Source organism: Dermacentor albipictus, chromosome 1, assembly GCF_038994185.2.
Source record: "Dermacentor albipictus isolate Rhodes 1998 colony chromosome 1, USDA_Dalb.pri_finalv2, whole genome shotgun sequence".
NCBI classification, from domain to species: domain Eukaryota; kingdom Metazoa; phylum Arthropoda; class Arachnida; order Ixodida; family Ixodidae; genus Dermacentor; species Dermacentor albipictus.
Window position 1 is genome coordinate 493,354,716 of NC_091821.1, and position 26,452 is coordinate 493,381,167.

At 47.8% G+C, this 26,452-nt stretch overlaps 1 protein-coding gene across 1 annotated transcript in view; it reads right to left on the minus strand.

Moving 5' to 3' along the window:
* LOC135912537 (protein sax-3-like) overlaps positions 1–26,049 on the minus strand; it is a 39,184-nt gene extending 13,135 nt beyond the window's left edge. Inside the window, exons 1-4 of the mRNA XM_065444996.1 lie at positions 25,946–26,049; positions 25,517–25,848; positions 16,492–16,650; positions 3,944–4,237 (exon numbers count right to left, since the gene is read on the minus strand). Coding sequence (XP_065301068.1) covers positions 3,944–4,237; positions 16,492–16,650; positions 25,517–25,804 — 741 coding nt within the window. The 5' untranslated portion in view covers positions 25,805–25,848; positions 25,946–26,049. The remainder of the gene's footprint in view (positions 1–3,943; positions 4,238–16,491; positions 16,651–25,516; positions 25,849–25,945) is intronic.
* Positions 26,050–26,452: the final 403 nt, after the last annotated feature.

The following is a 26,452-nucleotide window of genomic DNA, read 5'->3' on the forward strand; positions in this document are numbered from 1 at the left end:
TAAATGGTGTTTTTGTTTCCATTCTTTGCATCTAATTCACTGTCTCCGTTTCTCTGACTCTTTTTTATGACTCCTGGTCGTCCATTTACTTTCGTGACCTCTTCCTCCATTCTGTGTCCACGCTTTTCAGGTAAACATACTTGTGCACATTAGCCGCTCATTTATCTTTATCTATGTTTCTGAGTTTTCTTGAAAACTAACTTTGCTCTGCGGTTCACGATGGACAGACGGATGGACGGACGGAATGAGCGTCCCCTTAGAAACGGTGGGTTGCGCAACCAAGCTGTTACTATGTACGCGGCCAAAATGTTTTTACTCAAGATATTCAACTTGCTGGTGAGACTTGCGCCGCATATATTGAGGAGATCCTTAGGTTGTGTAAGCAGGTCAACCAATGTATGTCAGAAGCAGACGAAGTTGGCCATCTACTCAAGGGGATCGCAGACGACATCTACAATTTCCTTACTAGCAAGGATAACTTGAACTCAGTTTCTGACTTTATACGGCACTGCCGCACCTTCGAAACCTTGAGTATGCGCCGAATAACGACCAAGTTCGGTCGGTTGATCAACCTGCCTACAGTGAAAGCGTTGACGTGAGCTCGTCGTCGGACCTGGCCTCAACGATACGCCAAATGGTTCGTGAAGAGCTACTCCGACGCGGAGTTCCTTCATCCCCACCACGTTTCGCGAGTACCTGACCAAATATTACCGAATGTCCTACCTATATTCAAGAAAGAAAAACACGGAGTATATTCATTACCAGATTTTCTGAACCCCTATTCGGAACTTTGTTTTTGTATGCCTCCGTTGTTTGTCGTCTCCCCGCATTTCTGCCGTCAATAATCCAATCGCCTCTTACTAATCTCTACTGCAGACATGTTTGCTCTCGCCGAACCCACGAGCTTCAAGGAGGCCAGAAGTGCCTAAATCGACCGCTTCTCATTGTAATAAAACGTGCTCCAGCGTTTCCTTAGCTTTACCATAGAAAACACGTGCGTCTTCTTTTTTGTATCTCGCTTTATAAGTGCGCGATCTAAGGCAACCAAATCTCGCTTCGAAAAGTAGTCACCTATCCTTTGAGTTATCATAAGTTGTTTCTTTCCTTATTTCGTGTTTTTTCCTCTTAAGTAGTTACTTATGGCAGGTTTCCTTTCCATTGCCGCCACCTATGAGATTATTTCAGCCTCTCTGACTTTCAGCTTGACGTTCCTTGTTGCTGTGTCGCTGACCCTACAGGCCACATACTTGCTGGTAAGCTTCCTAGTTCTTTGCCTCCACTGTGAATCAATGTTTTTCCTGTACGAATATCTGAACACTCTCCGAGCCCATTTAATTTCTTCGATATTCATCAGTAGTTCATTATATTCAATTTTACTCTGAGCTTCCCCCACTTCAAATCTTGTCCGGCCCATATCACCCTGCACAGCTTCATTTGTAGTCTTCTCGTGAGCGCCCAATGCGAGGCGTCTCACTGACCTTTGGTTCGCACCGATTCCTGATTGTAACCCTGATTGCAAGCAAACAACCGCATTTCCAAATGTAAGTCCTGGAATCAATACACCTTTCCGCATACCCCTAAGCCACATACCACATAGCGCTAAACTTTTTTTTTTTCCTGTCTGTGCTCTCGGCATGCTTTCTGTCGTTCGGTGGTCGCTTCTCGTATCTCCCTGTTCCGTCAGCTTCTATGTTTCTTTTTTCTCCTTTCCAACCAGCATGTTGCTTCTCTTTCCGTATTTATGTCGTTATTGCTATTAGAACCTCCGTATATTCCCACTCTTTGCTTGGCCATTAGACAAGTTCTTCTACTCTCGTGATTATTATTGCTGAGTTCAAATTTCAACTGGCCATTTATCGCTCCTTGCTCTGTACTAATGTTGTGCGAATATTGTGCTAATGTAGAGCACCAGCGATAATTTTGTGGCGCCATCTACTAACTGAAAATCAAACCACATTTACGGCTTGGCACCGTCTCTGCAGTCCTAGCAGTGTCAAAACAAATAGGTCATCTAAATAATCACGGCAAAGCTTACCAACTGCTCTGCCCTTAGCGTCAGATTACAAGCAATAACCAATTTTACCATTTATTTCTTGCTATCAGGGCAGATAGCCATTAACAAGCTCGAATTGAGGTCCAAGCGGGCGCTTTGGGTTGTACGAGCGCTTGAATATTGCTAGGTAATCGCAGTTACGGCGGCTACTACAGCTACCGGTGGTAACCGCCAAGGTAACCGCCAAAGTTACGGCGTGCATACTCATAGGGCCGAGCATGTCACGTGTCTCTGTAAAGTACCACGTACTAAGGAAAAAGAAAACTATCTGATCTCACCAATAATCAGACAGCTATGCCCGGAACGATGTTACGCTGCCCAAAGATAGTGTCCGTGTACACGTCGTACCTTCAGCGGTGCTCCACGCTACTCGTGAGGTAGAGCATAGCTCTCCGAGGAGCACGCTGCTGTTACGCGAGCTTTTCCGCGTTTAAAGAGGTTTCGGTTAGTGGTGGCGCTGTGACTCGGTTCTCCGCTGTCTGGACCACGGAGCAAAAATAATATTTTTAATCGGTGGCATGGGCCCACAGCTTCGGAGCGCGTTCGTCGCCGAGCTCCGCGGTGCGTCTTCTGTCGAGGCGGGCCGTTTTGTCTTGCCGGCTCAACACAGCTTCGCTTAGACCGATCCGCACCATGCGCAAAGTCTTCGCGATATTGAAGTGAATGGGCGGGAGCAGTATCTGACCTCCGTAGAGTAAGCGAGCGAACAAGAACGTGCAGGTGCGCAGCCGTTGTCACGCAATCGTCGTTGCACTGATTAGAATCCGTTGTCGCGCCGCCCTGGTCGTCACATCGTCTCAGTCGTGCCGTCTTCGTAGCACCGCGATCGTCGCTGTCATCGTCATTCCATCTTCCCACCGCGGTCATCGCTCTGTCGTGTCATCTACTGAAACGCGTGCGCTATAGTTTATGACGCCTTCATCTAACACCGTTATCGACGTCAGCAGTGGGATTCGAAAATATTGCGAATGTGTCCATCTATTTGAGCCATTTGTTTACTCTGACCACCACCTTCGATAGTTTCTGGAACAATTATTTTTATAACAATATCCATCGTGCACATTCTTCGGAAGCGCTCGCGTGCTTTAAAAGTGTAGATTAGCCTACACAATACCTTCTTTGAGAGAAATGGGTTCATTGTAAATTAAGGATAATATCCAAATTCCGAGATGACGGATTTTTAGAGAGCGCGTATATTAGAGTTTGTGGCACGCCCTGAAAAACCATCGGTTCAGGTGTTTGTAGCTTGGTGTCTGTTATATCAGAGTTTACGGACGTCACAGATATGTTACTTGGAGCGGAAATGTCAACTCTGGTTGTAACATTGCATCGCGTATATTTTGCACCAAATATACGCCTGTATCGAAAAAATTTCACGTAGACGACTTTCCTTTCACTGCTTTGAAAATTAGTCCCGGTGTAACTGCGATGGCCTGCACTGCCATTCGAAGAAATGTACTCTTATCAGTGCAAGAAAAGAAAACGAACAAGCGCTAAAGAAGAAGGCCTACAAGCTCGGAAGTCCCGTGACCACCGCGTGGCTCGGAGCAAGTTCGCCATGTTGCTGAGCCTCGGTGTTTCCACGGCGCTCCTTGCTGGCAGTCGACCGACTAGAATAGTGCGCTGTTGCCGGTGCCGGTGTAGCAAGGAGCGAAGGGTCTCCTTCCGGCATGGCGAACACTGACTTGAGAGTACAGTTGTGAAGTTACGGTCTCGGAGGGAACCCAGCGATTGTTAAGGGCCTTTATTCGAGATGATCAGCAAGGAGCGCCATGGCAGCACTAAGCCTCATCAAGATGGCGAACTGGCTCCGAGCATGCCGATCTTCTTCCTTACAATGAGGAAGTAAACTGATTTATAAACAATGCCTCAAGGAGAGGCCGTGCCTACCTTGCAATCAATATTAACCGTGGCTCCGGCATCCACGACGCGTGTCTCCGGGCTACTCTCGATGTGCAAGGGCGACACGACGATGACCAAGGGAGACTCGCGCGTTCCCAAGCGGCAGCGGTAGGCACCGGTGTCGGTGTGGTTGGCCGCGTCGATGACCAGCGCTCCGTCGGACCTCAACTTCAGGCGGGAGTCATCGATCAGATCGACCGCTCGCCCGTCACGGTACCAACGTACCTCTGCGGTGTCACCCATGAGCAGATCACACGGGATCTCCAAGGTCTCGTTGAGCCTCTACGCAGACCTCGGGAGTCAGGGGAATGATCTCAAAGTTCGCAGTTTGTGCGTAGTATGAGTGTAGTGCAAACAGATTCGAAGGGCTCGGAAAAACTTGGAAATGTAAACTGTCCCCTTCGTTTCCCTTGCCCACCTTGGGCATAACTTTTATCCCCCTTTAACCCTTCCCCCTGCGCAGGGTAGCCAACCGGAACTACCTCTGGTTAACTTCCCTGCCTTTCTCTGCATTATTTTCTCTCTCTCTCTTAGGCATAAAAGCCGTAAGAAACAAATGTTCCACATTTCTGATAAAATAAGGCACACTATAACATAAATCACGTTGAACTTACGATGTATTGCTTGTAAGAGACAACACTGACGGAGCGAATTATGTTACCCAGTATGTGCCATATTTGTGTCAATAGCGTGCTGCATTCCCGCTGTTCATTGATTTAGTTATTTATTACGTGCAAGGGAATAATTGCCTAAAATGTAGCGCAGCAGAAGGAATGCACAATGTTGTCATGTTTAGCAATTTAACACGTGATAAAAAGCATCATTCCATTAAATACAAACATTTTGTGCAAGACAGTTCAAATCCTGAATGGTATGAATGGAAAAATAACAACGAAACACGTCATTTCCAAAATGAACTTCACAAACTCTCATAGAATAGTATGTTTTTCTACACACATATTGTGGCGAGCCTATGTGCATTTACAGTATATTATTCCTGCCTGGCATTTGCTAAGAGAGGCATCTTCGACGTGAGCCCCTTAATTATTAGTGGGCAGGACTGAGATTTCACAAATGACAAACAACGGAGAAGACATCCTCGAACAGAAGTCGCGCAAAGGTGGCCTCGAAGGTAAGGATAGATAACTTTCTTATATTCTCGAGGCTAAAGATGCCCACGGATGTATCGGTAGGCACGGATACCAAAATTAGCTCTTGTCTAGAGATTTATTAGCAAATCTATGAAATGATATTGAATTGTTCTGCTGTTCTTGCGTCTGTTGACGTCGAAGCAACAGCACCATCGTATATATTGTTACGAGGGTGTTGGGAGCATAGAAAGACTATTTACAATAAATATACAAGATGAGTCAGAGTAGTTAAGACGGCTGACCACCAACAACACGCAGCAGCCAGTGTCTCGCAATCTTCTTCTTCCTCTCTCTTCTTTCATCCTTCCGTAACAGGACCCCCGGGTGGTGAAGCGCCGTCTCGGCGCATGGCAGGCGAAGAGTTGGGAGCAAAGTATGGCTTCAGCCGCGAAACATGCACGACGCCAACAGGCGTCGGACTTGAGGATGCATCAAACTATAGCGGCGAAATCTCGTAATTTAATTACGTCGTTAACTTGACGTAGGACTTCATAAGACCACGTGTAGTGAGACAGAAGCTTGTGGGACAGGCCAACCCGACGACATAGTGACCAAAGGAGCACCCAAGAACATGGCACGAACTCAACATCACGATGGCACCGGTCATAACGCAGTTTTTATATGTGCTGCGAGGGTAAAAAACGAGATTAGGCGACTTGACGTGCCATGTGAGCGCGATCGATGACTTCACGAGAGTACTCAATTGGAACACGTGGCACAGAAGGGAGGATGGTGTCAAACGGCAATGAGGGGTCGCGACCATACAAAAGATAGAAGGGTGAGTATCCTGCGGTGTCATGTCAGGACGAGATATACGCGAACGTCCCGTAGGCTAGCGTGGCTTCCCAGTCGCGGTGATCGTTGGAGACGTAGATAGACAGCATATCTGTGATTGTTCGGATGAGACGTTCCGTAAGACGGTTCTTTTGTGGGTGGTAGGCGGTGGACAGCTTCTGCTCAGTGGCACGAGAGTGGCGGAGGCGGTCGACAACTCGAGACAAGAACGAGCGGCCGCGGTCTGTAAATAACGGTCGAGGCGCCCCATGGGGGAAAATAACGTCGTGAAGGAGAAAATAGGCGACGTCAGTTGTGCAACTAGTCGGCAACGCCTTTGTTACCGCGTAGCGGGTCGCGTAGTTAGTAGCGACGGCGATCCACTTATTCCCTGTAGTCGTCATCGCAAAAGGACCAAGCAGGTCAAGGCCTACGCGAAAGAACGGTTCAAAGGGAACTTCAATTGGATGGAGTCGTCTGACAGGTGACCCGCCGTCGGTGCATCGTAAAGTTGTTGGATAGCGACAGATCGCAGATGACGAGTAAGGACCAGGAGCAACTCAGGGCCGTGGCGGTTGATGTTGCGGCGGTACAGGATGCCGTCGTGCAGCACGAGCATGCGGCACGTGCCATCAATGCTGCCAGGTTGCACCACGGCGATGAAGGACTGTAAGGATTCATCACGTTGTTGCTGAGCGTGCATGTCGGTTATGTTAGTAAAAGCCATCACGCAGGTTGCCTGATGACAGGCCGACGAAGCAGCGCACATTAGAAGCAGAAAGTAGCACAGGGAAACTGCGTACGGCGTGAACTTCTTCTGGCTCTGGTTGGACACCAGATGCGTCAACGACGTGTCCCAATACGGCAATCTGACGGCGCCCGATTTGACACTTCGTGGAGTTCAGTTGGAGGCCTACTTTTCGGATGACCGCTAGAATGGCAGCGAGTCAGGTAAAATGGCTGCCGAACGTGGAAAAAAAATAATAACGTCGTCAAGGTAACAAAAACAGGTGGTCCATTTGTAGCCTCGCAGAGGAGAGTCCATCATACGTTCAAATGTCGCAGGAGCATTGCATAGGCCAAATGGCATGACTTTGAACTGATAACATAAGCCATCCAGCATGGTGAAAGCCGTTTTCTCACGGTCCCTTTTATGAGCTGAAATCTTCCAGTAGCCGGATCGAAGATCGATGGACGAGTAGTATTTAGCTCCGTGCAAGCAGTCCAAGGCGTCATAGATGTGTAGTAGTGGGTAGGCGTCTTTTCGCGTGATCTTGTTTAAGTGGCGATAATCGACGCAAAAGTGCCAGGTACGAACTTTCTTTTTCACAAGGACGACAGGCGAAGCCCAAGGGCTGGGTGATGCCTCGATGAGCCGTTTGTGGAGCATTTTGTCCACTTCTGATTTGATGACTCGACGTTCAGCATGCGGTACACGATAGGGACACTGACGAATAAGATTCGTGTCTCCAATGTTTATACGGTGGTGAACAACAGATGTTTGGCCTAAATGCCGGTCACCGAAATCAAAGATGTCACTGTACGATTCGAGCATGAGACGTATGTCGGTGCCCTGTGCAGAGATGAGGTCAGGTGCAGTCATTTTCGCGAAGTCATCCATTAAGGAAACAGAGCTGTGAGCTCCAATTGGCGCTAATAAACGACTCTCGGCATTCAGACTCTCAATGTCAAATTCGAAACCACTAGAAACGCTGGCCAAGAACAGGCCGGCCGGAATCACTTGAGGGCGCAGGCTAAAATTCAGAAGCGGTAGAAAGACGTCGTTATTAGTAACCGTGACCAGCGTATGCGCAACAGAAACGTTCCGGTTCAAAAGCACGTCGACGATGGCGCGACGCACATATTCACTGTCAGGAACATAAGGCTGGGCCGTCAAAGTGACGTAAGTAACTGCCTCAGGTGACCGACCCTCATCGTGAAGCGAGCACAAGTGCCGTGGGGTGGTGCTCGGAGCATCGGTGAGTTGAGGCAGTTTTAACTAAAGAACGCCAGTCGCGCTGTCGATTAGAGCAGAATGAGCGGATAAAAAGTCCAATCCAAGGATGACGTCGGGAGGGCAGTTCTCGATCACAGCAAAGGGAACAGAAGTAGGGCGGTCGGCTATACTTAAACGCGCAGTACACATTCCAAGAACAACCAGCACGCCACCGTCGGCCACACGAAGCACTCGGGCAGCTGCTGGGGTGAGGACCTTTTTTAAACGTCTACTTAGGCTAGCACTCATCGCAGATACGTGGGCTCCGGTGTCGACGAGTGCTTGGACAGGTACGCCGTCGATTTTAACGTCAATTACACTTCTCATTCTTGGCACAGACAGAGGATTTGCTGCAGGATTAGGCAATGCAGCAGCACCTCCGAGGGCTGCATTTCTTAGTTTTCCGAAAGGATGCGGCCAAAAGCCACACGGGACGCGGCACACAAACGCGGCTGCGGCGAACGGGAAGATGGACGACGTGTTTGCGGTGAACGAGACTGGTGTCCACGCGGCGATGGTGAACGACCGTAGCACGTGTTGCTAGCAGCGTTGACGACGCTGTTAGACGCTAGCAACGCCATTTCCAACCTGCAGTGAGCGAAACAGTGCGGACATTTCCATCAAAACGGTTCAGGTTGGTCGGCGTGCGAGGTGTTGAGGGCCACCAGTTGCGACAGTATCGGGCGACATGGCCGATGCGGCTACAGGTGAAACATATCGGCGGGTCCTCCACAGTTTTCCACTCAGTTGGGTTGCGATAGCGCGGAGAGAAGCGTCGGGGTGGAGCGAAAATAGTTGAAGGGCGTTCGTTAGCTCTGGGATTGGCGACAGCACAGACAGAATGTAATCCGATATTTTCAAGTTCCTGGCGAACGATAGCTTGTACGAGGGGAACTGAAGAAGTGATAGCACCAGGGCTACGCAAAAAAAAAGAAAAACTGCGGGCGCCATCGCATCCAGTTCACGTCCAATGATTCGCAACACATCCCCCGATGGCGACGCATGCTGCTGTGCGGGTTGATCTTCACACGTCGACGTTGCGGCAGTATTGGGAAGTCTGGTGACTGGCTGCAAGACGCGTCGGCTTTTGGCCTGCTCGAATTGTCGGCACTCTTTAATGATAGCATGAGCTCTAGAGCGGCTTTTGCACATGAGCAGATTAAAGGCGTCGTCAGCAATGCCCTTAAGCACGTGTCTGATCTTCTCAGCTTCTGTCATGTCGTGATCGGCTTAACGACAAAGTGCCAGCACGTCCTGGATGTACGAGGCATAGGACTCCGGTGGGGGATTGGGCACGGGAGGCCAGTTCCTGCTTTGCGGCCATTTTACGATCGGCGGGTTTGTCAAACAACTCTATCAACTTCTCTTTGCATTGGTCCCAGCTGGCTGGCTCCTCTTCGTGCTTTTCGAACCGCGCCTTTGTCGTACCTGTTAGGTAGAACAACAGGTTAGCCAGCATAAGCGTAGGGTCTCATCTGTTTATTCCACTCACGCGCTCGTACATATAGCCACCCACTCTTCAACGTCGGCGCCATCAGTCTCGCAGAAAGTTCCAGGATCATTGGATTGCACAACGACAACCGAAGGCGACAGCGACGTAACTGGCGATGGTGACGTTGGAGGTGGAAATGACGTTGATCCCGCGTGCTCACCCTCTTTCATTGTGCGGACGGTGATGCGACGTCCGCTTCGGAGCTCCGTTTCCAACCGTGGTACCTCGCACTTCCCACCAATATATTACGGGGATGTTGGGAGTATAGAAGGACTGTATTTACAATATATATATACAGGATGAGTCAAAGTAGTTCCGATGGCTGACTACCAACAACATGCAGCAGCCAGCGCCTCGCGATCTTCTTCATCCTCTCTCTTCTTTCATCCTTCCGTAACAATATCTGCATGAATTTTCACTGTGGAGGCACATAAGTGCGGGCCTGAATACGTATGGAATTCGGCTAGTAGCTGCTCTCTCTAACCTCCTGAGTCCCCGCTATGGGGATTTGTCCAATATATTGGACATTAAGAAATAAGACAGCACTTCTCTCACAAGGCTTTCATCCTCATGAAACCGCACTGTCCAACTCATTGGACACCTGCTTGCGCCATCTATGCAGCATTGATGAAAATACATCGTTCAAATTCCTGCCGAAACAATTCCACAGTGGAGGCATTCAGCGGCGCGGCGTTTTACGGCAGCTGCCGGAGAAGTCAGCACTGTTTCTCGTATTTCTACCTGCTTTCAGGGCATATCTTTGATTTTATAATAAAGTTAATACAACAGCATAAGCGCAGAATACGAAATTTAAATTTTTGGCGCGCTTACTTTTTTTCACGATTCCTTTGATTTCGCGTGTCCATTATGTTGGACGCTAGGACTCAAGCCGGTTATTTAGACCGCGCTTTTGAGATGGCCTTGTTATGAACAGCAGGCGAGTACTGTTGGCATTTAGCGGCTTGTGGACGAAATCGCGTCTCTTTTTTTTCTTTAGGGGACCGGCCTCGCGTGTCTGATGAATTAAGCGGATAACCTTTCTTTTTTCAATCCATGGCTAGGAGCCGCAAGACACCTGTCGCAGGTGGTCTCGTAAAGAACAGAACATATCGATGTTCCTCGACCAGATATTGTGCGCATGTACAACGTCAACATGGGGGGTGTTGACAAGGCAGACCAAATGATAAGTTACTACACGCGTCAACAAGTGGACAGTCAGAGCCATCTTTCACCTCTTCTACATTGCCCTCAGCAACTCCTGGGTGCAGTACACGCGGGACATACGCTCCCTAAAGAAACAGCGGAAAGAAATACTCAAATATATGCAGTTCCGCCAATCTGTTGCTCAGACTCTCGTGGCTCAAGGGAAGAAGCAGGATGAAACGAAGAGTGAGAACAAAGCCGAGTTGCATCCGCCATCAAGGCAGGCTCGACTGTCTCCTCGAGAACCCCCAAAAAAGAGCACTACCCACTGCTCAACGCTGGCTGACACTGCAAACGCTGCCCGTTGCAGACTACATGGCTGCGACATGGAAACAAATCTTTTTCACCAAATGTCGGCTCTTCTTCGGCATCACCCAGGAACAAAAAGTGTTTTGAAATTGCCCACAGGAAGTGAACACAAGAGCAAAATTTTTGTTGAGCAGAGGAATGCTCTTTTTTGTACTTTATACACTACTTTGCCTTTCGAGTTATTAAAATATTTTTGCACACGAATTTAAGCGAAATATCTGCGGTATGACATTACGTGCGCGCTGGGTGAAAAAGACCGGGTAGCATCCCGGTGTCCAATATATTGGACATCGCGCTGAGCTGAAACTATCAGGGCTGTTAAAAAAATATTCAACACTTTTCATCTTCATACACCTACTGACTTATTCTGAAAGTTTGGAAAAAATCTGTGCACCCAAATGCATCCCGGGTCTCAGGAGGCTAAATGAACGTCGTGGCCTGGCTTCTGGTCTCATTTTATCAACTAAGGCCTCATTACAAGTTTATTTTTGATCTTGACTCTTTGATTCTCTGTAAGCCTTTTCGACGTCATCTTTTGAGGTTGGACTGTCTGCCTACACAGCTCAGTACTACAGCGGCCAGCAGTCTGCATGGACTCTGGGGTCGCCCTTGTCCTAAGAAGCTTTCGTTGGCCCGAATGGATCGAGCAATTGAGAACTGCCTCAACGGAGTCGTCAGAGAGATACTCAGGTAGGTCGATGATCACCTAGTGGCTGATGACAAAAAGCACATTGCACGTACTGTGCAAGAAGACCGCGAAGTCTTCAGAGAGCAAAGACATGACTTGCCGTTTGCCCACGAAACTTCTGAAGAACGCCAGCTGCAATTCCTAGACGTCAACCTGCAGTTGAACCCCACTCACGCTTGCTGGAGGTGCCACCCTAGATCAAGGAAAATGCTGTTAAGCTATTGTTCTGCGCACACGCGAAGAAGGCCATAGCTAGCTCGTGCATTCCAGCTGCTCTTTGATGATGTCACGCGTGCACCAGAATAATTTAAGCATGGCGGAACAGGTATCCAGGCTCAAGAAAGCAGGGTGTCCCGAGTGCGTAATAACGAGCAATTCAAGGAAACTTTCGAGAGATACGAAAGTAGCTACAGACAGCAGGCACCCCGAAAATGTGGATTTCAGATGCCAAAGGAAGTCGGTTGCATCGTATGTTCATCGACTTTCGCAACTTATGAGAAAGATGATGGCCACGTACGACACCGCTATTGTTTTTCCGATGAAAAACTTAGCTGGAGTGTGTGCGGACGCAGACTAGGTGGCAACAGTACACGTGCGGCTTGCACTAATGAGACAAATCAAGTATGTGCCAAGCAGATGGGTGATGGTGGAGAAGATTCTCTTCACCTTCGGATGTGTCGACATTGGCCAGACACGGAGATGTGTGAACAAACGCCTTCCAGAGCATGCATACAACCTACAGACGGTAACCCAATCTCATCTAGCAACGAACTGTCGATACTGCACGGGCTGCCTACAATTCGACCAAGTACAAGAAATTGCGGAAGCCATCAACAAAATAAACAGTCAGTCTAAATGTGTGAGTCAGGCGCCGATCGATAAATCTTTTGTACTGTGAATGACCTCTTTTAGGTCTTTGATGACAACGTAGACGTGCGGTTGTTTTTTTGTTTGTTTGTTTTTTTTTTTTCATTTCGCGTCGCGGCTATCGCAGTGTATGCTACACCAATCATGTCTGTTCTTTCATTCTTCTCGCTTCCTCTTATAGTGGCTCGCCTGGTTAGCATGTGACATAAATAAGCATTTACCTAACATTGAGGTTTTGGAAAGTGAAACCTTAAAAGTTAAAGTACCTAAGAAAATATATCCCTTGAATGTCAAAGCTTCTTCCGTCGTATTGTGTCATTTGCTCCGCTACCCTCAAAACATGATCCATTGCCAACTCGCCCTGTAGAGTATATCTTCTCACACAATTCACGTTGCCCAACTGTCACAGTAGGCACTTAAAAGCTAGACGATTCCAGACTGACAATGCTGACATTTAAGGCACACTAAAATATTAAAACTTATCATGTATCACCAAATGACACTTCATCAGTGCCAAAGCCGTCGCTTTAACAGTGAGAGGAGCCTTTGCGAGGCGGGAATATACGCAAGAAAAATAAATGTCCGGCGTCACCACCTTGATATCCTGCACCAGCTCGCTCGTACGTAAATGTTACCAGTGTTTGCGGCATATACTGTCAAGTTAACAAAACTTATTTACTTGAATAACGCCAGTCTGTCGGCCGCACCTACAATGCCCGATCACACAGCACTACCCTTACGTTCTTGTCTTGCGAGAAGCCCGACATGGCAGCTGAATTACATTGTCTTATCCGTTGTCATCTGCTGGCGACTATTAGAAGCGTTGTCGATTCCGGAGCACCAAGAAAGTCGGCACCACCGGCCCGCCGTCTTATAGGTGACCTATTACGTGCTAAGGTAACGTACGAGATTTCGTTCCAGTGGTGATGTAGGCCAGGCAGTACACCCGCGTGTTGATCGCATCGGAATCACGGCTTGCTACTGCACCGGTGTCATCTGAGCTACGTTTTATTGCGATAGCAATTATATGCACACATCAGGTGCATTTATGCCGTCGGCGTCACCATCGGCATCGGCGTGAGGTTCCATATAAATTCCAAGGACGATAAAATTGTCGCCACGCGCCCTATCCTCTATGTGCGAATGAAAGCTTGCAAGGGTGAGCTGGTAATCTCGCGCGCGCAACGGACGAAAGCGGGGAGGAAGCGCGCCGCCTTCAGTGGCGCGCAAGGCTTCGGGCGGAGGGCAGGAAGGGGGGCGCGTTCTACTCCGGGAGGCACCGGTGGCCGCGTGCGCCCGGCCGGGCGGCTGTATCTTGAAAGCCATCTGCGACGAGTACTGAGTCCGGGCTGCGCTGTTCTCGCGGCGTAGTTCGCGTTGATGCGAGCGGCCGCGCGAAGTTCAGTTCCATCGCTGCTGCTGCCGCGTTTCCTCACTGCAGCGTTTTCACAGTTTCCGCGGTCATCGAGTGAGATGTGTTCATGTTGGCTTGGGTGCGCATGACACTATGGTTGGTACTTCATTTACTATGCCTATGTTTACTCATTTATACGGTGGATAAAACGACTATCTTTATTTTGTATAGCTGTGCAGTAATTTGCCATCGCAATCGATGCCTCGCCTTTCGGGCGAAACTGTGACTTTTTTTTCTTCGAGTTGAAGTGTATTTCCGGCGCCAGGTTCGTTGACGCTTCCATGTCGGTCGTTAGATGGCCTCGGTGCTTCCTTAGCTGATTCAGATGCTGTGTACAAGTGGCTGTGCCACAGTTCACGAGCCATGATCGGTAACCCAAAGGCTTCATGAGAATACCGGGCGCCAGTCAGGGTCCTTTCCGAATGGCTTCTCCAAGACGAGTTCGTCTGGCTGGAACCTGCTCTCGTTGGGTAGCTGTTCATTTTCGTCGGTTGTTTTTCTCAGCACGAACAGATCAATTTGCATCGGCAGATCACGGCTACTCATAGTTCTTGCTGCTGTAACTCCAGTTGTTTTATCGAGCCTAGTCTGCTGCAGAAATAGGAATCGAGAGACTCGAAGGTTAAGGGACCCTGAGGTCTCTACGGCCAGTCATTTCTTCAGTGCACTAACATATATTTCAGATTGGCCGTTGGTTGCGGAGTGATAAGGTGCAGAAGTGACCGCTGCGTTTCCGTTGTTCCTCGTGATTTTTTTTTCATTTCCCGCCGAAATAAATGCTTTCTCGTTATCTCACAATGCCTTGGGAGGTATGCGAAAGATCGCAAAACGTGACCGCAACTGAAGAATGACTGTTGCTGAGGTCAGTTGATTTCTTTTCCTCACCTTTACCCGCTTGGTGAAAGTGTCCACTGCCACCAAAAAAAGTATCTTTCTACACGTCCAACAAATTTGAAGTGCACAGTGTGCCGTGGTGTTGATGGAAGCGTCCTTTAAGGAATCGCAGCCTTGGGTGAATCTCCTTGTGTGTGCGAGCACGCTGCGCTGTCTGTGTCCACGGGATGACCCGGCTGTCACATGTAACTACGTACACAGGCTCTCATCGCAACTACTCGAAGACGGTCTGCATAAAAAAGAGCAATTGCTTGCTCTTATTGCGGCTGTTCGTACAACAAGCTTCGAGCCACAGGTAATACATCTGCGGTGAGCGGCGAGCTGTGTGCCTCTTCTTCGATACGGGGCAGCGTCTTCCCCTTCAGACTGGTATAGGACGCCTTGTTGAACAGCAGTGTAAATTTTCAAGAGAACTGCGTCATTTTTAGCCAAGATGGCTAACTGCTCTAAGTAAGAAGTTGTGTTCGAAGTGCCTCGAATAAATGCATGTCGCCACGGAGATGCGCTTCTTCAACGCACGCTGGCAATGGCAGCCTGTTAAGCGCATCCGCATTCTGTTGCAGTTTTACTGACCGATATTGCGGCTCATAATCCTGCACTGCAAGTTAGACATACCGCAGAGTCATGCACGGAGACAGCGTTTCGGGCACGAGCCTATGAAAACCAGGTATCCGTAGCACGAGCTCAGTGCATCATTAAAGAATGCAACTTTCCGCCCTGTGATAGACTTCTGAAAATTAGTTGCGGCAAACACTACTGCCAGACCTTTCTAGCTGGGAGTAATTGCGTTCCACCGTATCCAGTGTTAACAAAGCCATTGCTGCTTATGGATGAACTCTTGCGGTATAAGTTACACTTTCTCGCTCAGCCACGTTCACGACATAGACGATCTTGACATAGCAATGTACACCGTAGCGTATTCCCAAAGGGCGCGTGCAGCTATTAATTCACCATATATTACAGCTGACATCCGACGTGAGTACATGTTCAGACTCATTTTGTGCATAAATACCTAAAACACCACGCCGTAAGCACTAATTACAAAAAATATGCCAATCTTGAAATCAGAAAATGCACTGCTTCGGCTTAGCTCTCTCCCGCTCACGGCCAATGCGATTCGCCGGGGCAGATCACTGTGCATCATTTACCTTGACGATCAACGCGTATCCCTGAACAAGTTGTGAGGAAACGTCAACATAGTAATTCGTAACCTGGGAGGTCTGGGACGCGACTCTACTTTTCAACGCTGGTGGAGCTGAACGATCCACTCGCGGTTAGGCCTCTGCGTCTTCGTTAACCATCTGACGTTTTCATATACTTTAGCGCTTAGCTAACGATGACAACACTGGCACAAGGACACAGGTCAAGCGCTATGTCTTAGTACCGTGCGTTATGACTACCGTTTCCACTAGATTGGCGCTCTTTGGCCATACCTGGCCCTTGCGCCATTAAAAATCAAACATTCATTCATGACTACCATTTCGTGTAAATGATGCGTCAGAGTCCAATTACTGCATTTGCACGTAAATTAGGCGATCACGAATATAAAGCGCGGGGGGGTGGGTGGAAGGGAGACTCTTTGTCCCGCTGAAAAAGGAAGAAGATATAATACGATCATACGTGTTAGAAACCTGAGTGACTTGAATATAACGCCTCGCGTTATATTCGTGCAAAAACGGCACAAGTTCTACCGTTCCATTGAAACAATTCACTGTTGAAACGAGCGCAAGCATCACTTAATCACTCACCAGTGTGATGCAGCGGTTGAATTCCCGTGGATTTCCAAGGTCCCTACTGCTCTCCTTAGGCATGATGATCACGTGGTGGTACCGAAAGGGCGCACCATTTACGCAGCTGTATTCACCAGTGTGGGACACCTGAGCATCCCGCACCGTCAGCGTTAGTACCTGCGCAAGCGAGGCCATCACTTTGTTGGCTCCTGTGTGCTACTGCAATTCTGCCCCGAACTAAAACATAGACTTGGCTCGACAGCTATAGCCATAGCCACCGTTTGGCCACCAGAGCTTAACCAGTACCGCCAACACAGACGCCAAATTCATTCATCGTACTTTAAGCAAAGAACGGTCCGCGGAACAAATGCATAGCTTGGTAAGCAAGGTTGACCACAATTCTACAAGGTTAATGACTTTTGATTCCTGAAATATCATTATTTTATTGTCCACGCTAGTGATTCTATCTTTACGATACCAAGGTGCGTGAAGAATGTGTATGTATATAGAGTCAGTGTAGCATACAGAGAGCTGGCAACCACCCACGTTAGGAGGTGCGCTCTTGACGTTTAACATGTTCTCTTTGTCAACCTCGTCTAACACTATTGTCATTGATTCTCAGGCATCCTGAATTGCTGCTGCCAGAGGCCGGGCCATAAAAAAAAAGGAAACTCCAGCTTATGTGCGAATTCTCGCAATGCGTCATGCGTGAAATTGGCAGAAGAAAAATGACTGTAGAGGGGGCCTCTCAGCGTAGCCGTCAAGTTCCGCGGTTGCCCAAGGTACTCCGTATTTCACCTTAGTATCAAAATTCGTGACACCATGCATATGCGCTTACGTAGCCTACTGTGACTCAGCGAGGTTCAGCGTACCACAAGCCATACCGAGCACCTAAATTTAGATTGCAACAAATATTACTCTATGTTGTGTCTTTAAATGAAATAAAAAGTAAGTGGATCCAACGCATTCTGGGAATCGATGTGAGCGAAGCACTCTGTGCTCTTTGCTTTGAATGACGATAATTAGCGGTGATGATCACTCTATATGGCTTCCCCCTGGACTTGACGGTTAGTAGAAAGCTAAGCGCTGCGCTGAAATTTTTACAATGCTTTGGCGGGGTGTCACAGATAATTGTAGCTGCCAACAGGCTAACGTGGCGACGCCCAGGAAGCTCCAAGGGTATTGTAAACGTTCAACGTGGTGCAAAGGCCCAAATGAATTTTTCTTCCTCGCGTTGCCTTTCCTCTCTGCTGCACTCCTGTCAAGTATATACACAGGGTGTCCCAGCTAATATGGACCAAGATTTTGAAAAAATCTATGCGTTCTCCTGAACAGAAATCGCGTGGATGTTAGCGTTTATCTAAACTTACAGTACCATTTTCTTGCTCGTCTTTTTGAGTAATTAGCCGAGATAAATTAATTAATTGTATTGTATTGTATTGTATTGGGTTTTATGGCGCATAAGCAACTTAGGCTATCATGCGCCAAACACATGGTCTAACTTATTTCAAAAATTGGGTATCCTTATCGAGGTCCTTGTCCAGACAAGGACTCTGAGGAGCCCAACAAACCAATTGAAGACCTCAGCCTTCTTCTCAGGACTGAGAAAATGGGTGAGGTGCATCATAAGATGCGTGTAAAAAACGGGTAATAAATTTTAGAATTAGTAGTTCTGGGATATACTATATTGCGTTTAGGATCGCTGCGTCTTTCAAAAAACTAAAAACAGATGAAGTTTCTACTAGTGGGTTATCTCCTAAAAGCAGACTGGGATGGAAGGGAATGTGTTCATTGTAAAATACAGTAAAATGTTTTTTCCTTAGCCGTTCGAGTTGTGTGCACGAGAATAAAATGTGATTTACAGTGAGTTCATTGCCACATTTCTCACATAAGGGTTTATCTTGTTTTTTCAATAGAAAGTTGTGTGTTAAGTGGGTGTGTCCGATGCGCAGGCGGCATAAAATTACTTCAATAAAACGTTCCTGATGCCTGCATGATCTCCATTCTCCTAGAATAGGTTTTACTAAATGTAGTTTGTTATTTTCTTCGCTATTCCATGTACGCTGCCATTTTTCTTTAAGCTTGTTTTTTACTAACTTCATGCAATCTGCATAGGGTATATTTACAGTACTGATATCCTTATGGCAGGCTTGAGCGGCGCACGCGTCAGCTCTCTCGTTGCCTCTAATTCCTTGATGGCTTAATTAATTAACTTTTTTAATATAGCTTGAAACGTTCAGACGTCAATAGGAAAGTTGTGGAACTTCACAAATATTGCCCAACCCAAGTACTTCCAATGAGGTAGACTTAGCGTGGCCGTTTTTGTTCGGGAAAAACGAAAGCTTACGGAATTGCAAAAGTACAACGTGACAGCGCTCTCTGTGCGCCCGAAAGCGCCGCGATTACAGTGCTCTCATGAGTGATTTGTAAAAACATCGCCAGCGCCGCGCCTTCTCTTCACTTACGAGAAATGGCTTCAACCTTTGCTCGGTTCTGACAGCACCGGCAGCGGCTGGCGACGGCGCTCCGAAAAAGCGCTTCGTAGCAGCCGCTCGTGCCTGTCGCCGAAGAACGCATCGTCATCAGCCGTTTATACCGATATGATGGGAAGAGAAATTTTTTCCCAGCGTTCAAGTCGATGCGGAATAGAAAAAATACACACAAAACATGCATCCTACATCTGGGACCTGTGCGAGAGAGGGCATCATTTGTTACAACGCCGCTTTTCTTCCAAGCTGTGCCAGCGGCTAGATGCATGCGAGCTCGACTGTCTATTACTGTCGTGCCGCGCAACCGCTTCGAATTTGTTTGCAGTGCCCAAAGCATGTCGTACTCAAGCGAGCAGAAGGCGAACATGGTCGTAGCGTTGGGAGCTGCACGGGGCGACAAGAGGGAAGCTGCCAAGGTATACCGAAATTGGCAATGTGGGGTTACAATGAGAAGTTACTTGACGCTGAAAGAAAAATATAGCTTCAAGAAGACGCGGCACAGAAAGGGGACCATCAGTGAAGACGCTGAAGGAAACATTTGGCTTTCATGACTGCAAAACCTTCATTCCAGCGTGCGTGATGTGAGCGGTGAGGTCGGCATTTCAGTGTTTTCAGTATCAAGATGTTTTAGGAAGGCAGAAATGCATCACCTACGACTGCATCAAAAGCTGCAAGAAAGATACTTTCAAAAACATTTTGATTTCTCAAATTGGATACTTGTGAACAGTGACGAAATACCGGATTTTGTTTACAAAGTGCTCTGGACAGATGAGGCAACCTTCTCCAGAAACTCTCAAGTCAACTTCCGTAATGCGCATTACTGGAGCGATACGAACCCGCATTGGGTGGCGCAGACCAGACGCCAGTACCAACGGCCATTCAGTGTGTGGTGCGGTACCTTTGACGGAAGAATAATTGGCCCCATATTTTTTGACCACATGCTCTCTGCTCAGCGGTACGTGAACGACATCTTGGAAGGCCCAGTCGAAGATTTTCGCTGTGATCTTCCGCTTGCGTTTTTAAAATGAACTTGGTATCAGCACGACGGTGCACCAGCTGACAGCAGCAGCCTCGGCCGAGCCTGGCTTGACGAAGCCTTCAAACGTCAGTGCGTCGGACGGCATGGACTAGTGGCATGGCATGTAAGGTCACTGGACTTGACGCCTGTTGACTTCTTGTGGTTGGACATGTGACAGACCGAGTCTACCGCAAACGTAAGTACAACTACACCTGAAGCGCTAAAGGCAGAGATTGATGAGGCCTGCAGATAGATACCGTCCTGCGTCATCAAAAAAGCTACATCGGACGTGCTGAAAAGGTGCCAATACTGCATTATGGCAGCGGGCGACTTGTTTGAACACATTCTTTAGACAGACATCCCAGCGAATACATCTCTACAACCGTTATCCATGAAAAAAGCCAGCTGTGTGAAACTTTTGTACGACCTGGGAAAGGCACGTAAGTAATATAAAACTACAAATTCTCTGCCGATAAGGAAGGGACCGGAAACTAAGAAGCAACCTTCTGTGTCAGTTTACGATTCCTCCTTTTGTGACAACCAGCGTAATTCACACGCCGTTATCAAGCTTGTTATAATGCGTGTTTTCTCGTTGGGTATTACTTCCAATTTCGAACTCATGAGCTTGTAATTTTTCCTCCGCATGCATTCTGCTAGCTTGAGAGTGCAAATATCGCCGTAGAAATGGGAGCCGCCCTGTATTTCACCTGCCGCCCGAACCCACTGGCATTGATCTCGAAACCAAGCACAACGCGAAGCTCTGTCGTGGGCATCACGAAAGGCGCGAAGCGAGCGATGTTTTTTACAAAGCATGGTTGAGAGCGATGTAATCATGGCGCATTCGGGCGCACAAAGCGCGTTGTCACGTGGTATTTTTTAAAACTCCGCTGGCTTTCGTTTTCCCGTATAAAAATGGCCACCCTAAGTCTCTCTTGTTCGAAGTGCCTGGGTTGGGCAATATTTGTGGAGCTCCACAACTTTCCTATTGACGCCTGGACGTTTCAAACTATATTTAAAAAGTTAATTATTTATCTCGGCTAATTACTCAAGAAAGACGAGCAAGAAAACGGCACTGTAAGTTTAGATAAATGCTAAGAACATCCACGCGATTTCTGTTCTGCAGAACACATAGGTTTTTCAAAATCTTGGTCCAAGTTAGCTGGGACACCCTGTATAAACACACGCTCTGAACAACCCCCTGACGCGGTGTACCAGAAAGCAGCAGCAGCTATGCTCAACCTTGTCAACCTCGCTCTGAACCACCCCCGACTACTACTACTATTACTACTACTACTACTACTATTACTACTACTACTAGTAGAACTACTATTACTACCACCACCACCACTATCACTACCACCACAACCTACTACTACTACTACTACTACTACCACTACCACCACCACCATAATGTTAAGATGTTGCGAAAGCATGCCACACAACAGACACTGAATAAGGCCAATATGATTGGCTCTATCGTGTGCCTCTCGCTACCACAAGCCTTTCTCGCGCTTGCAACTTGCCCTTCACCTCATCCTCCTCCTCTTCGTACACTTGAGGGAAGACACCTGAACACCCCCCCTTCCCTTTTTCCCTCTGCTTTCTGACATGAAATGTGTTTAAAATAGGTCAGAGAGGGTCGCTTGCTAAAGCCGCATGCTACGAAAACATGTTTTAATATTGTCGCTCATGTCTTTGCTACCGCACCACCCACGTGTCTTAGTTTGATGTCGTTGTTTAGAGGCAAGGCACCATTACTCGATCATGCGTCTCTCGCCGGCACAGATGGCGCTGTTGTCGCGTAACGCAAGATGCTATCGGATCTAAATTTAGCCCCTCTCGACCTTCAGGGAGAGATAGTGTGCATAATCTGAAACCTGTGCTCATCAGGAGTTATAAAACGTACGAGTGTACAAATTTTTGCGTAAGTTTCACACTTTCTCGGCTATGGCAGCACCGGCGTTCGACATGTAGGGTCCCACAATGGCGGGAAAAGGCTCGGGCATCAAGGCAGAGGGTGCTACTTCGCGCTCACCACCTTTGGCGACAACGGGCCCATTACGAATATGAAGCGAGCGCGACTGCAAAATTAGACTTTAAGACCCCCGTCTAGCTATAACATAAGTTAGGCGATGTAAGTTTTGTAGTGCATGAATATATGCGACCTTATTTGGAAAGGTCATTTCTGCCTATATATTGCCCACTCATCCTCTTCAGCACGCATAAGACGTTCCACGTTCCCTCGCAGCTAAGTCTCTGACACAGCCTGTCCGATTATTTTTGAGAGCAGAGCGCACACGTTTCTCGCAAAAAAAGATATAAGTCAAAACAGAGCGTCAGTAAAACGGAGAGCGCGGCAAGAACATTCAACAGTGGTTTCGGCTGCAGCGAAAACAGGCTCCCACGTCGACCATTCAGTGTGCCCAAACCGTTTTCAGACAGCACCTTATTAGCCTCACCTTTTAATCGTCTCGTTCGTCTCGTTTTAAGAAAAAAAAGGAATTAATGCGTGACCGATGGTGAAATCGGGACTCTGCAGTCGACAACCGCATCTGGGGGCTCTAATTATTAGGCTACGATCGCACGAACACTTCTCTCGTTCTAAAGCGGTTCAGCTCTTTGAAACATTTGGCACGTACATCACGTGGCACTTCCTCGTCTTTCCGCGTGACAGCTCGAGCTTTGCGACACTGTTAGACTGCATTATCTCCGGAAACGTCCCACATTCATCGTAGCAGTTAATGCTACATGTAGAAACTGTGCGCCGTCGTAGCGACTTCATGATCTGTCCAAGTTTTTTTTTAACATTTCTTTGTCGGAGTATAAATGACATTGCCACTTTAACAGAGATCACAGGATATAAACATCGCGGTATGTACGATTGCATAATGCTTAGTCGCAGACCACGTCACAATCTGTGTTTCTCTCGCTAACGCCCGTTGCGTACTCACGTAGAAACCAAAAACACACAAGCATGGATTCGCGTCGGAGGGCCCCCGTAGACATCATGCCGTTGCCACCATGCGATCCGATCGTGAACGTGGTCGTCGTCGCGCTGCTGTGTTCACACCCTCTTGCACGTGCTTTGCTATTCTCTATGTAAGCAAACACGCCGGTCCACCAGTTAACGCTTTTCCTGAACCTCAAAACAATGCTGTATAGCCAGGTAACTGCAACATGCTTCGCATAACATAGATTCCCGCACTGCGTGGGACTTTCAAAATGTTTCGCCCTGTAATAATTTCTGAATGCGACTAGCATTGGAAACTTCACGTGCGAACATCAACGCCGTAATACTCTAGCCTTCTCAGCGGAGGACACAATTATCGAAAAAAAAAATGCACATAGTGTGATTTCGTGGCAAGAAATTCAACCACATAATATATAAGTAACCACATTTCGGAACCACATAAAATTATTAGGCAGGAAGTCAACAACAATACAACAGCATATCCTAGACGAAGATGAAAACAGACTGGAAGGAGAAGCGGCAATAAATTACATCCGAAAAGTAACAGCCGAATCTTTCCTAGGCAATGACGAGGCTGCACCTGAAGAAAGAAAGAACATGAAAAAGACCCAAGTGGAAAATGAGCTGGTGCTGACAAATTTCAACTGGAAGAAAGCGGAAGAGAAAATTCATAAGCGCACAGCCACAGGGCTAGACGAGGTTCCCGTTAGGCTGATAAATGAACTAGGACCAAAAAATGAGGAAACTCTGGTGAAAGCGGTGGAAAGAACTTTAAAAGATATACGAATACCAGACAATTGGCGACAAACTAGAATAAATTTCTTTATGAAGGTAAGGGGGAGTAAGACAGAATTCACTCGTATAGACCATTGACCATTACATCGGTAATATACAGGCTAGTAATGCAGGCAATCAAATTAAAGCTTCAAGCATGGGCAGAGAATAATGGCATTTTGGGAGAGCTTCAGAATGGCTTCAGAATAGGTAGGCGTATGGATGATAACTCGTTTGTTCTTACTCAGTGTATTGAAATATCAAAAGTAGAAAACAGACCGTTTTGTGTGGCCTTTTTAGACACTACAGGAGCATATGACAACGTAGACCGCAACATTTTGTGGGATATTCTGGAAGGGGAAGCCTTAGGTGACGATTGTCTACAGCTTTTGAGAGAGGTTTACCTAGAAAATACCATTTGCGTTGAATGGGAAGGGATGAGGAGCGAGGAGAAAGTTCATATCAACAAGGGACTGAGGCAGGGATGCCCTTTATCCCCGCTGCTGTTTATGATGTACATGGTGAGGATGGAGTGGGCGCTAGAAGAAAGTAATATCGGTTTTATTCTCTCATACAAACGGGCGGGTACAGAGTAGAGCAGCAGCTTCCAGGGTTATATTATGCAGACGATATTGTGCTGCTAGCTAACAAGCAAAGTGATTTGCAACGTCTGGCTAATATCTGCGGACCGGAAGCCAACAATTTAGGTTTGAAATTTAGTGTTAGAAAATCAGGTGTTAGGGTATTCAATGAAAACAATGAACAGACAGTGGCGATACAGGGCCAGGAAATACATCGGGTAACAGAACATAAATTCCTTGGTATATGGATAAATGAAGGCAACAGATAGATGGAAACACTGGAAAAAGCAGTACCAGTGAAGGGGAAGAAAAATGCAGCCATAATGAGGCACAGAGCGCTATGGGGATACGATAGGTATACGAGGTCCTCCGAGGTATGTGGAAAGGTGTAATGGTTCCAGGACTTACTTTTGGAAATGTGGTTGTTTGCTTTAAATCAGGGGTACAATCAGGACTCGACGGGAACCAAAGGTCAGTGGGCCGCCTCGCATTGGGCGCTCAAGGGAATACTATAAATGAAGCTGTGCAGGGTGATATGGGCCGGACGAGTTTTGTAGTGAGGGAAGCTTGCAGCAAAATTGAGTATGAAGAACTACTGAGGAATATGGAAGAAAGTAAATGGGCTGGGAGAGTGTTCAGGTATCTGTACAGGAAAAACATTGATTCACAGTGGAGGAAAATAACTAGGACGCTTACCAGCAAGTATGCGGCTTGTAGGGTGGGCAACACAGCAACAAACTAGGTCAAGCGGAAAGTCGAATAGCTTTCTTGACATTCTCAGGCCAGTTTCTTTCCGCCTACCTAAGTCTAACCTAAGCGGAGCAAATTGTGGGCTGAACCTCAACGTAGTGCAGTCTGAAAATGTGCACCGTTCCCGTAAGTGTGCGTCATTGGGTAAGTACCACTGGGTACGTGCCACTGGTACGCGCCGGCTTCGCGGCGGCGCCGCTGTGTGGCGCAGCGTGTCCACAGGGAAGCGCGAGAAACGATTCCCGGTTGCACTACACGCCTCATACATGACGCGTTTCGGCTATTGGCATACCTGGAATGTCATCGCAGACGAGTTTTGGCCGAAATTTTTTCACTTGCACACTCAGACTGCTGCAGCTCTTCCTGTGCGGTGCTTGTTCTTCGTGGAACACCTTAACGAACCACGGCCCTGACAAGGTGGGCACGCGGCCGAGCGCTTCAGAGACGGCGCATGGCTCACCCTTTCTGAAGTTCCGCTGGCGTGCTGCTCCCGCAACTCATAGCCGGCGGCTGCGTCGACACTGCGGCCATCCTTGAGCCACGACCCGGCTTCCAGCCCTGGAGGCAGCCGGCAGCTGAGCGAGAAGGGCTCCCCCTCGGTCACGAGTCGCTCGCTGTAGTGAGGCGCGTTACCCGCACCCAGCGACCACAGTTCTTCGTCGTCAGGGGCGTCGAATGGAGCGCCAGCGACAGGAAGGGGTCGCGGCAACGACGTGGCCGCAAGCCATGCGAGCAGGGCGTAGAACATGGCTACTGCTGCTGCTTCTTCTTCCTTACCTTCGGCGTCGATGCCTGCAAAAACAAAATGCTGCCGATGTGCTCACCGTAATACGACGAGCCGCTTACGCCTTTGGCGCTTTGGTCCCGTTATGAATTATTACACGCTTACAACTGTTGCCTGCACTTCAGCACAGGACACAGTATAATGGATCGTTCTTCCAGCGTGGTGTAGAGACCACAGGGCGTAGGCTCGCGGGTTGTTGCTGATGTTGGCCTGAGTGGTTGTGGCGCATACCCACATTGGCAGATCAGCCATGAATCGGGTGGGTAAATTTGGTGGATAAAAACACAGCAATTGATACCTGAACGTTGGAACTTGGAAGGTAAAATTTTTTGTCGCAGGTAAAAAAAGCAAACAGAAAAAATCTATGAATAAAAATACTGATAATAGGTAAATGAATAAATGAAAGAAAACTATGGTGGGGGACGGGCCCGGTCAGTCTAGCATTGTAATCGATTAGGTTCAATCAGGTAATTTTGGATTGCCAAGCAAACATTTCTGTCTCAGAAGTAGATGCAGATGCATAACCTAGAGGTTAGTGGCACATAGCCACTCTGATGGATTGGCCAATAATCGGGTAGTTCCATATAACAGTAAGAAAAAAGAAGTATAAAA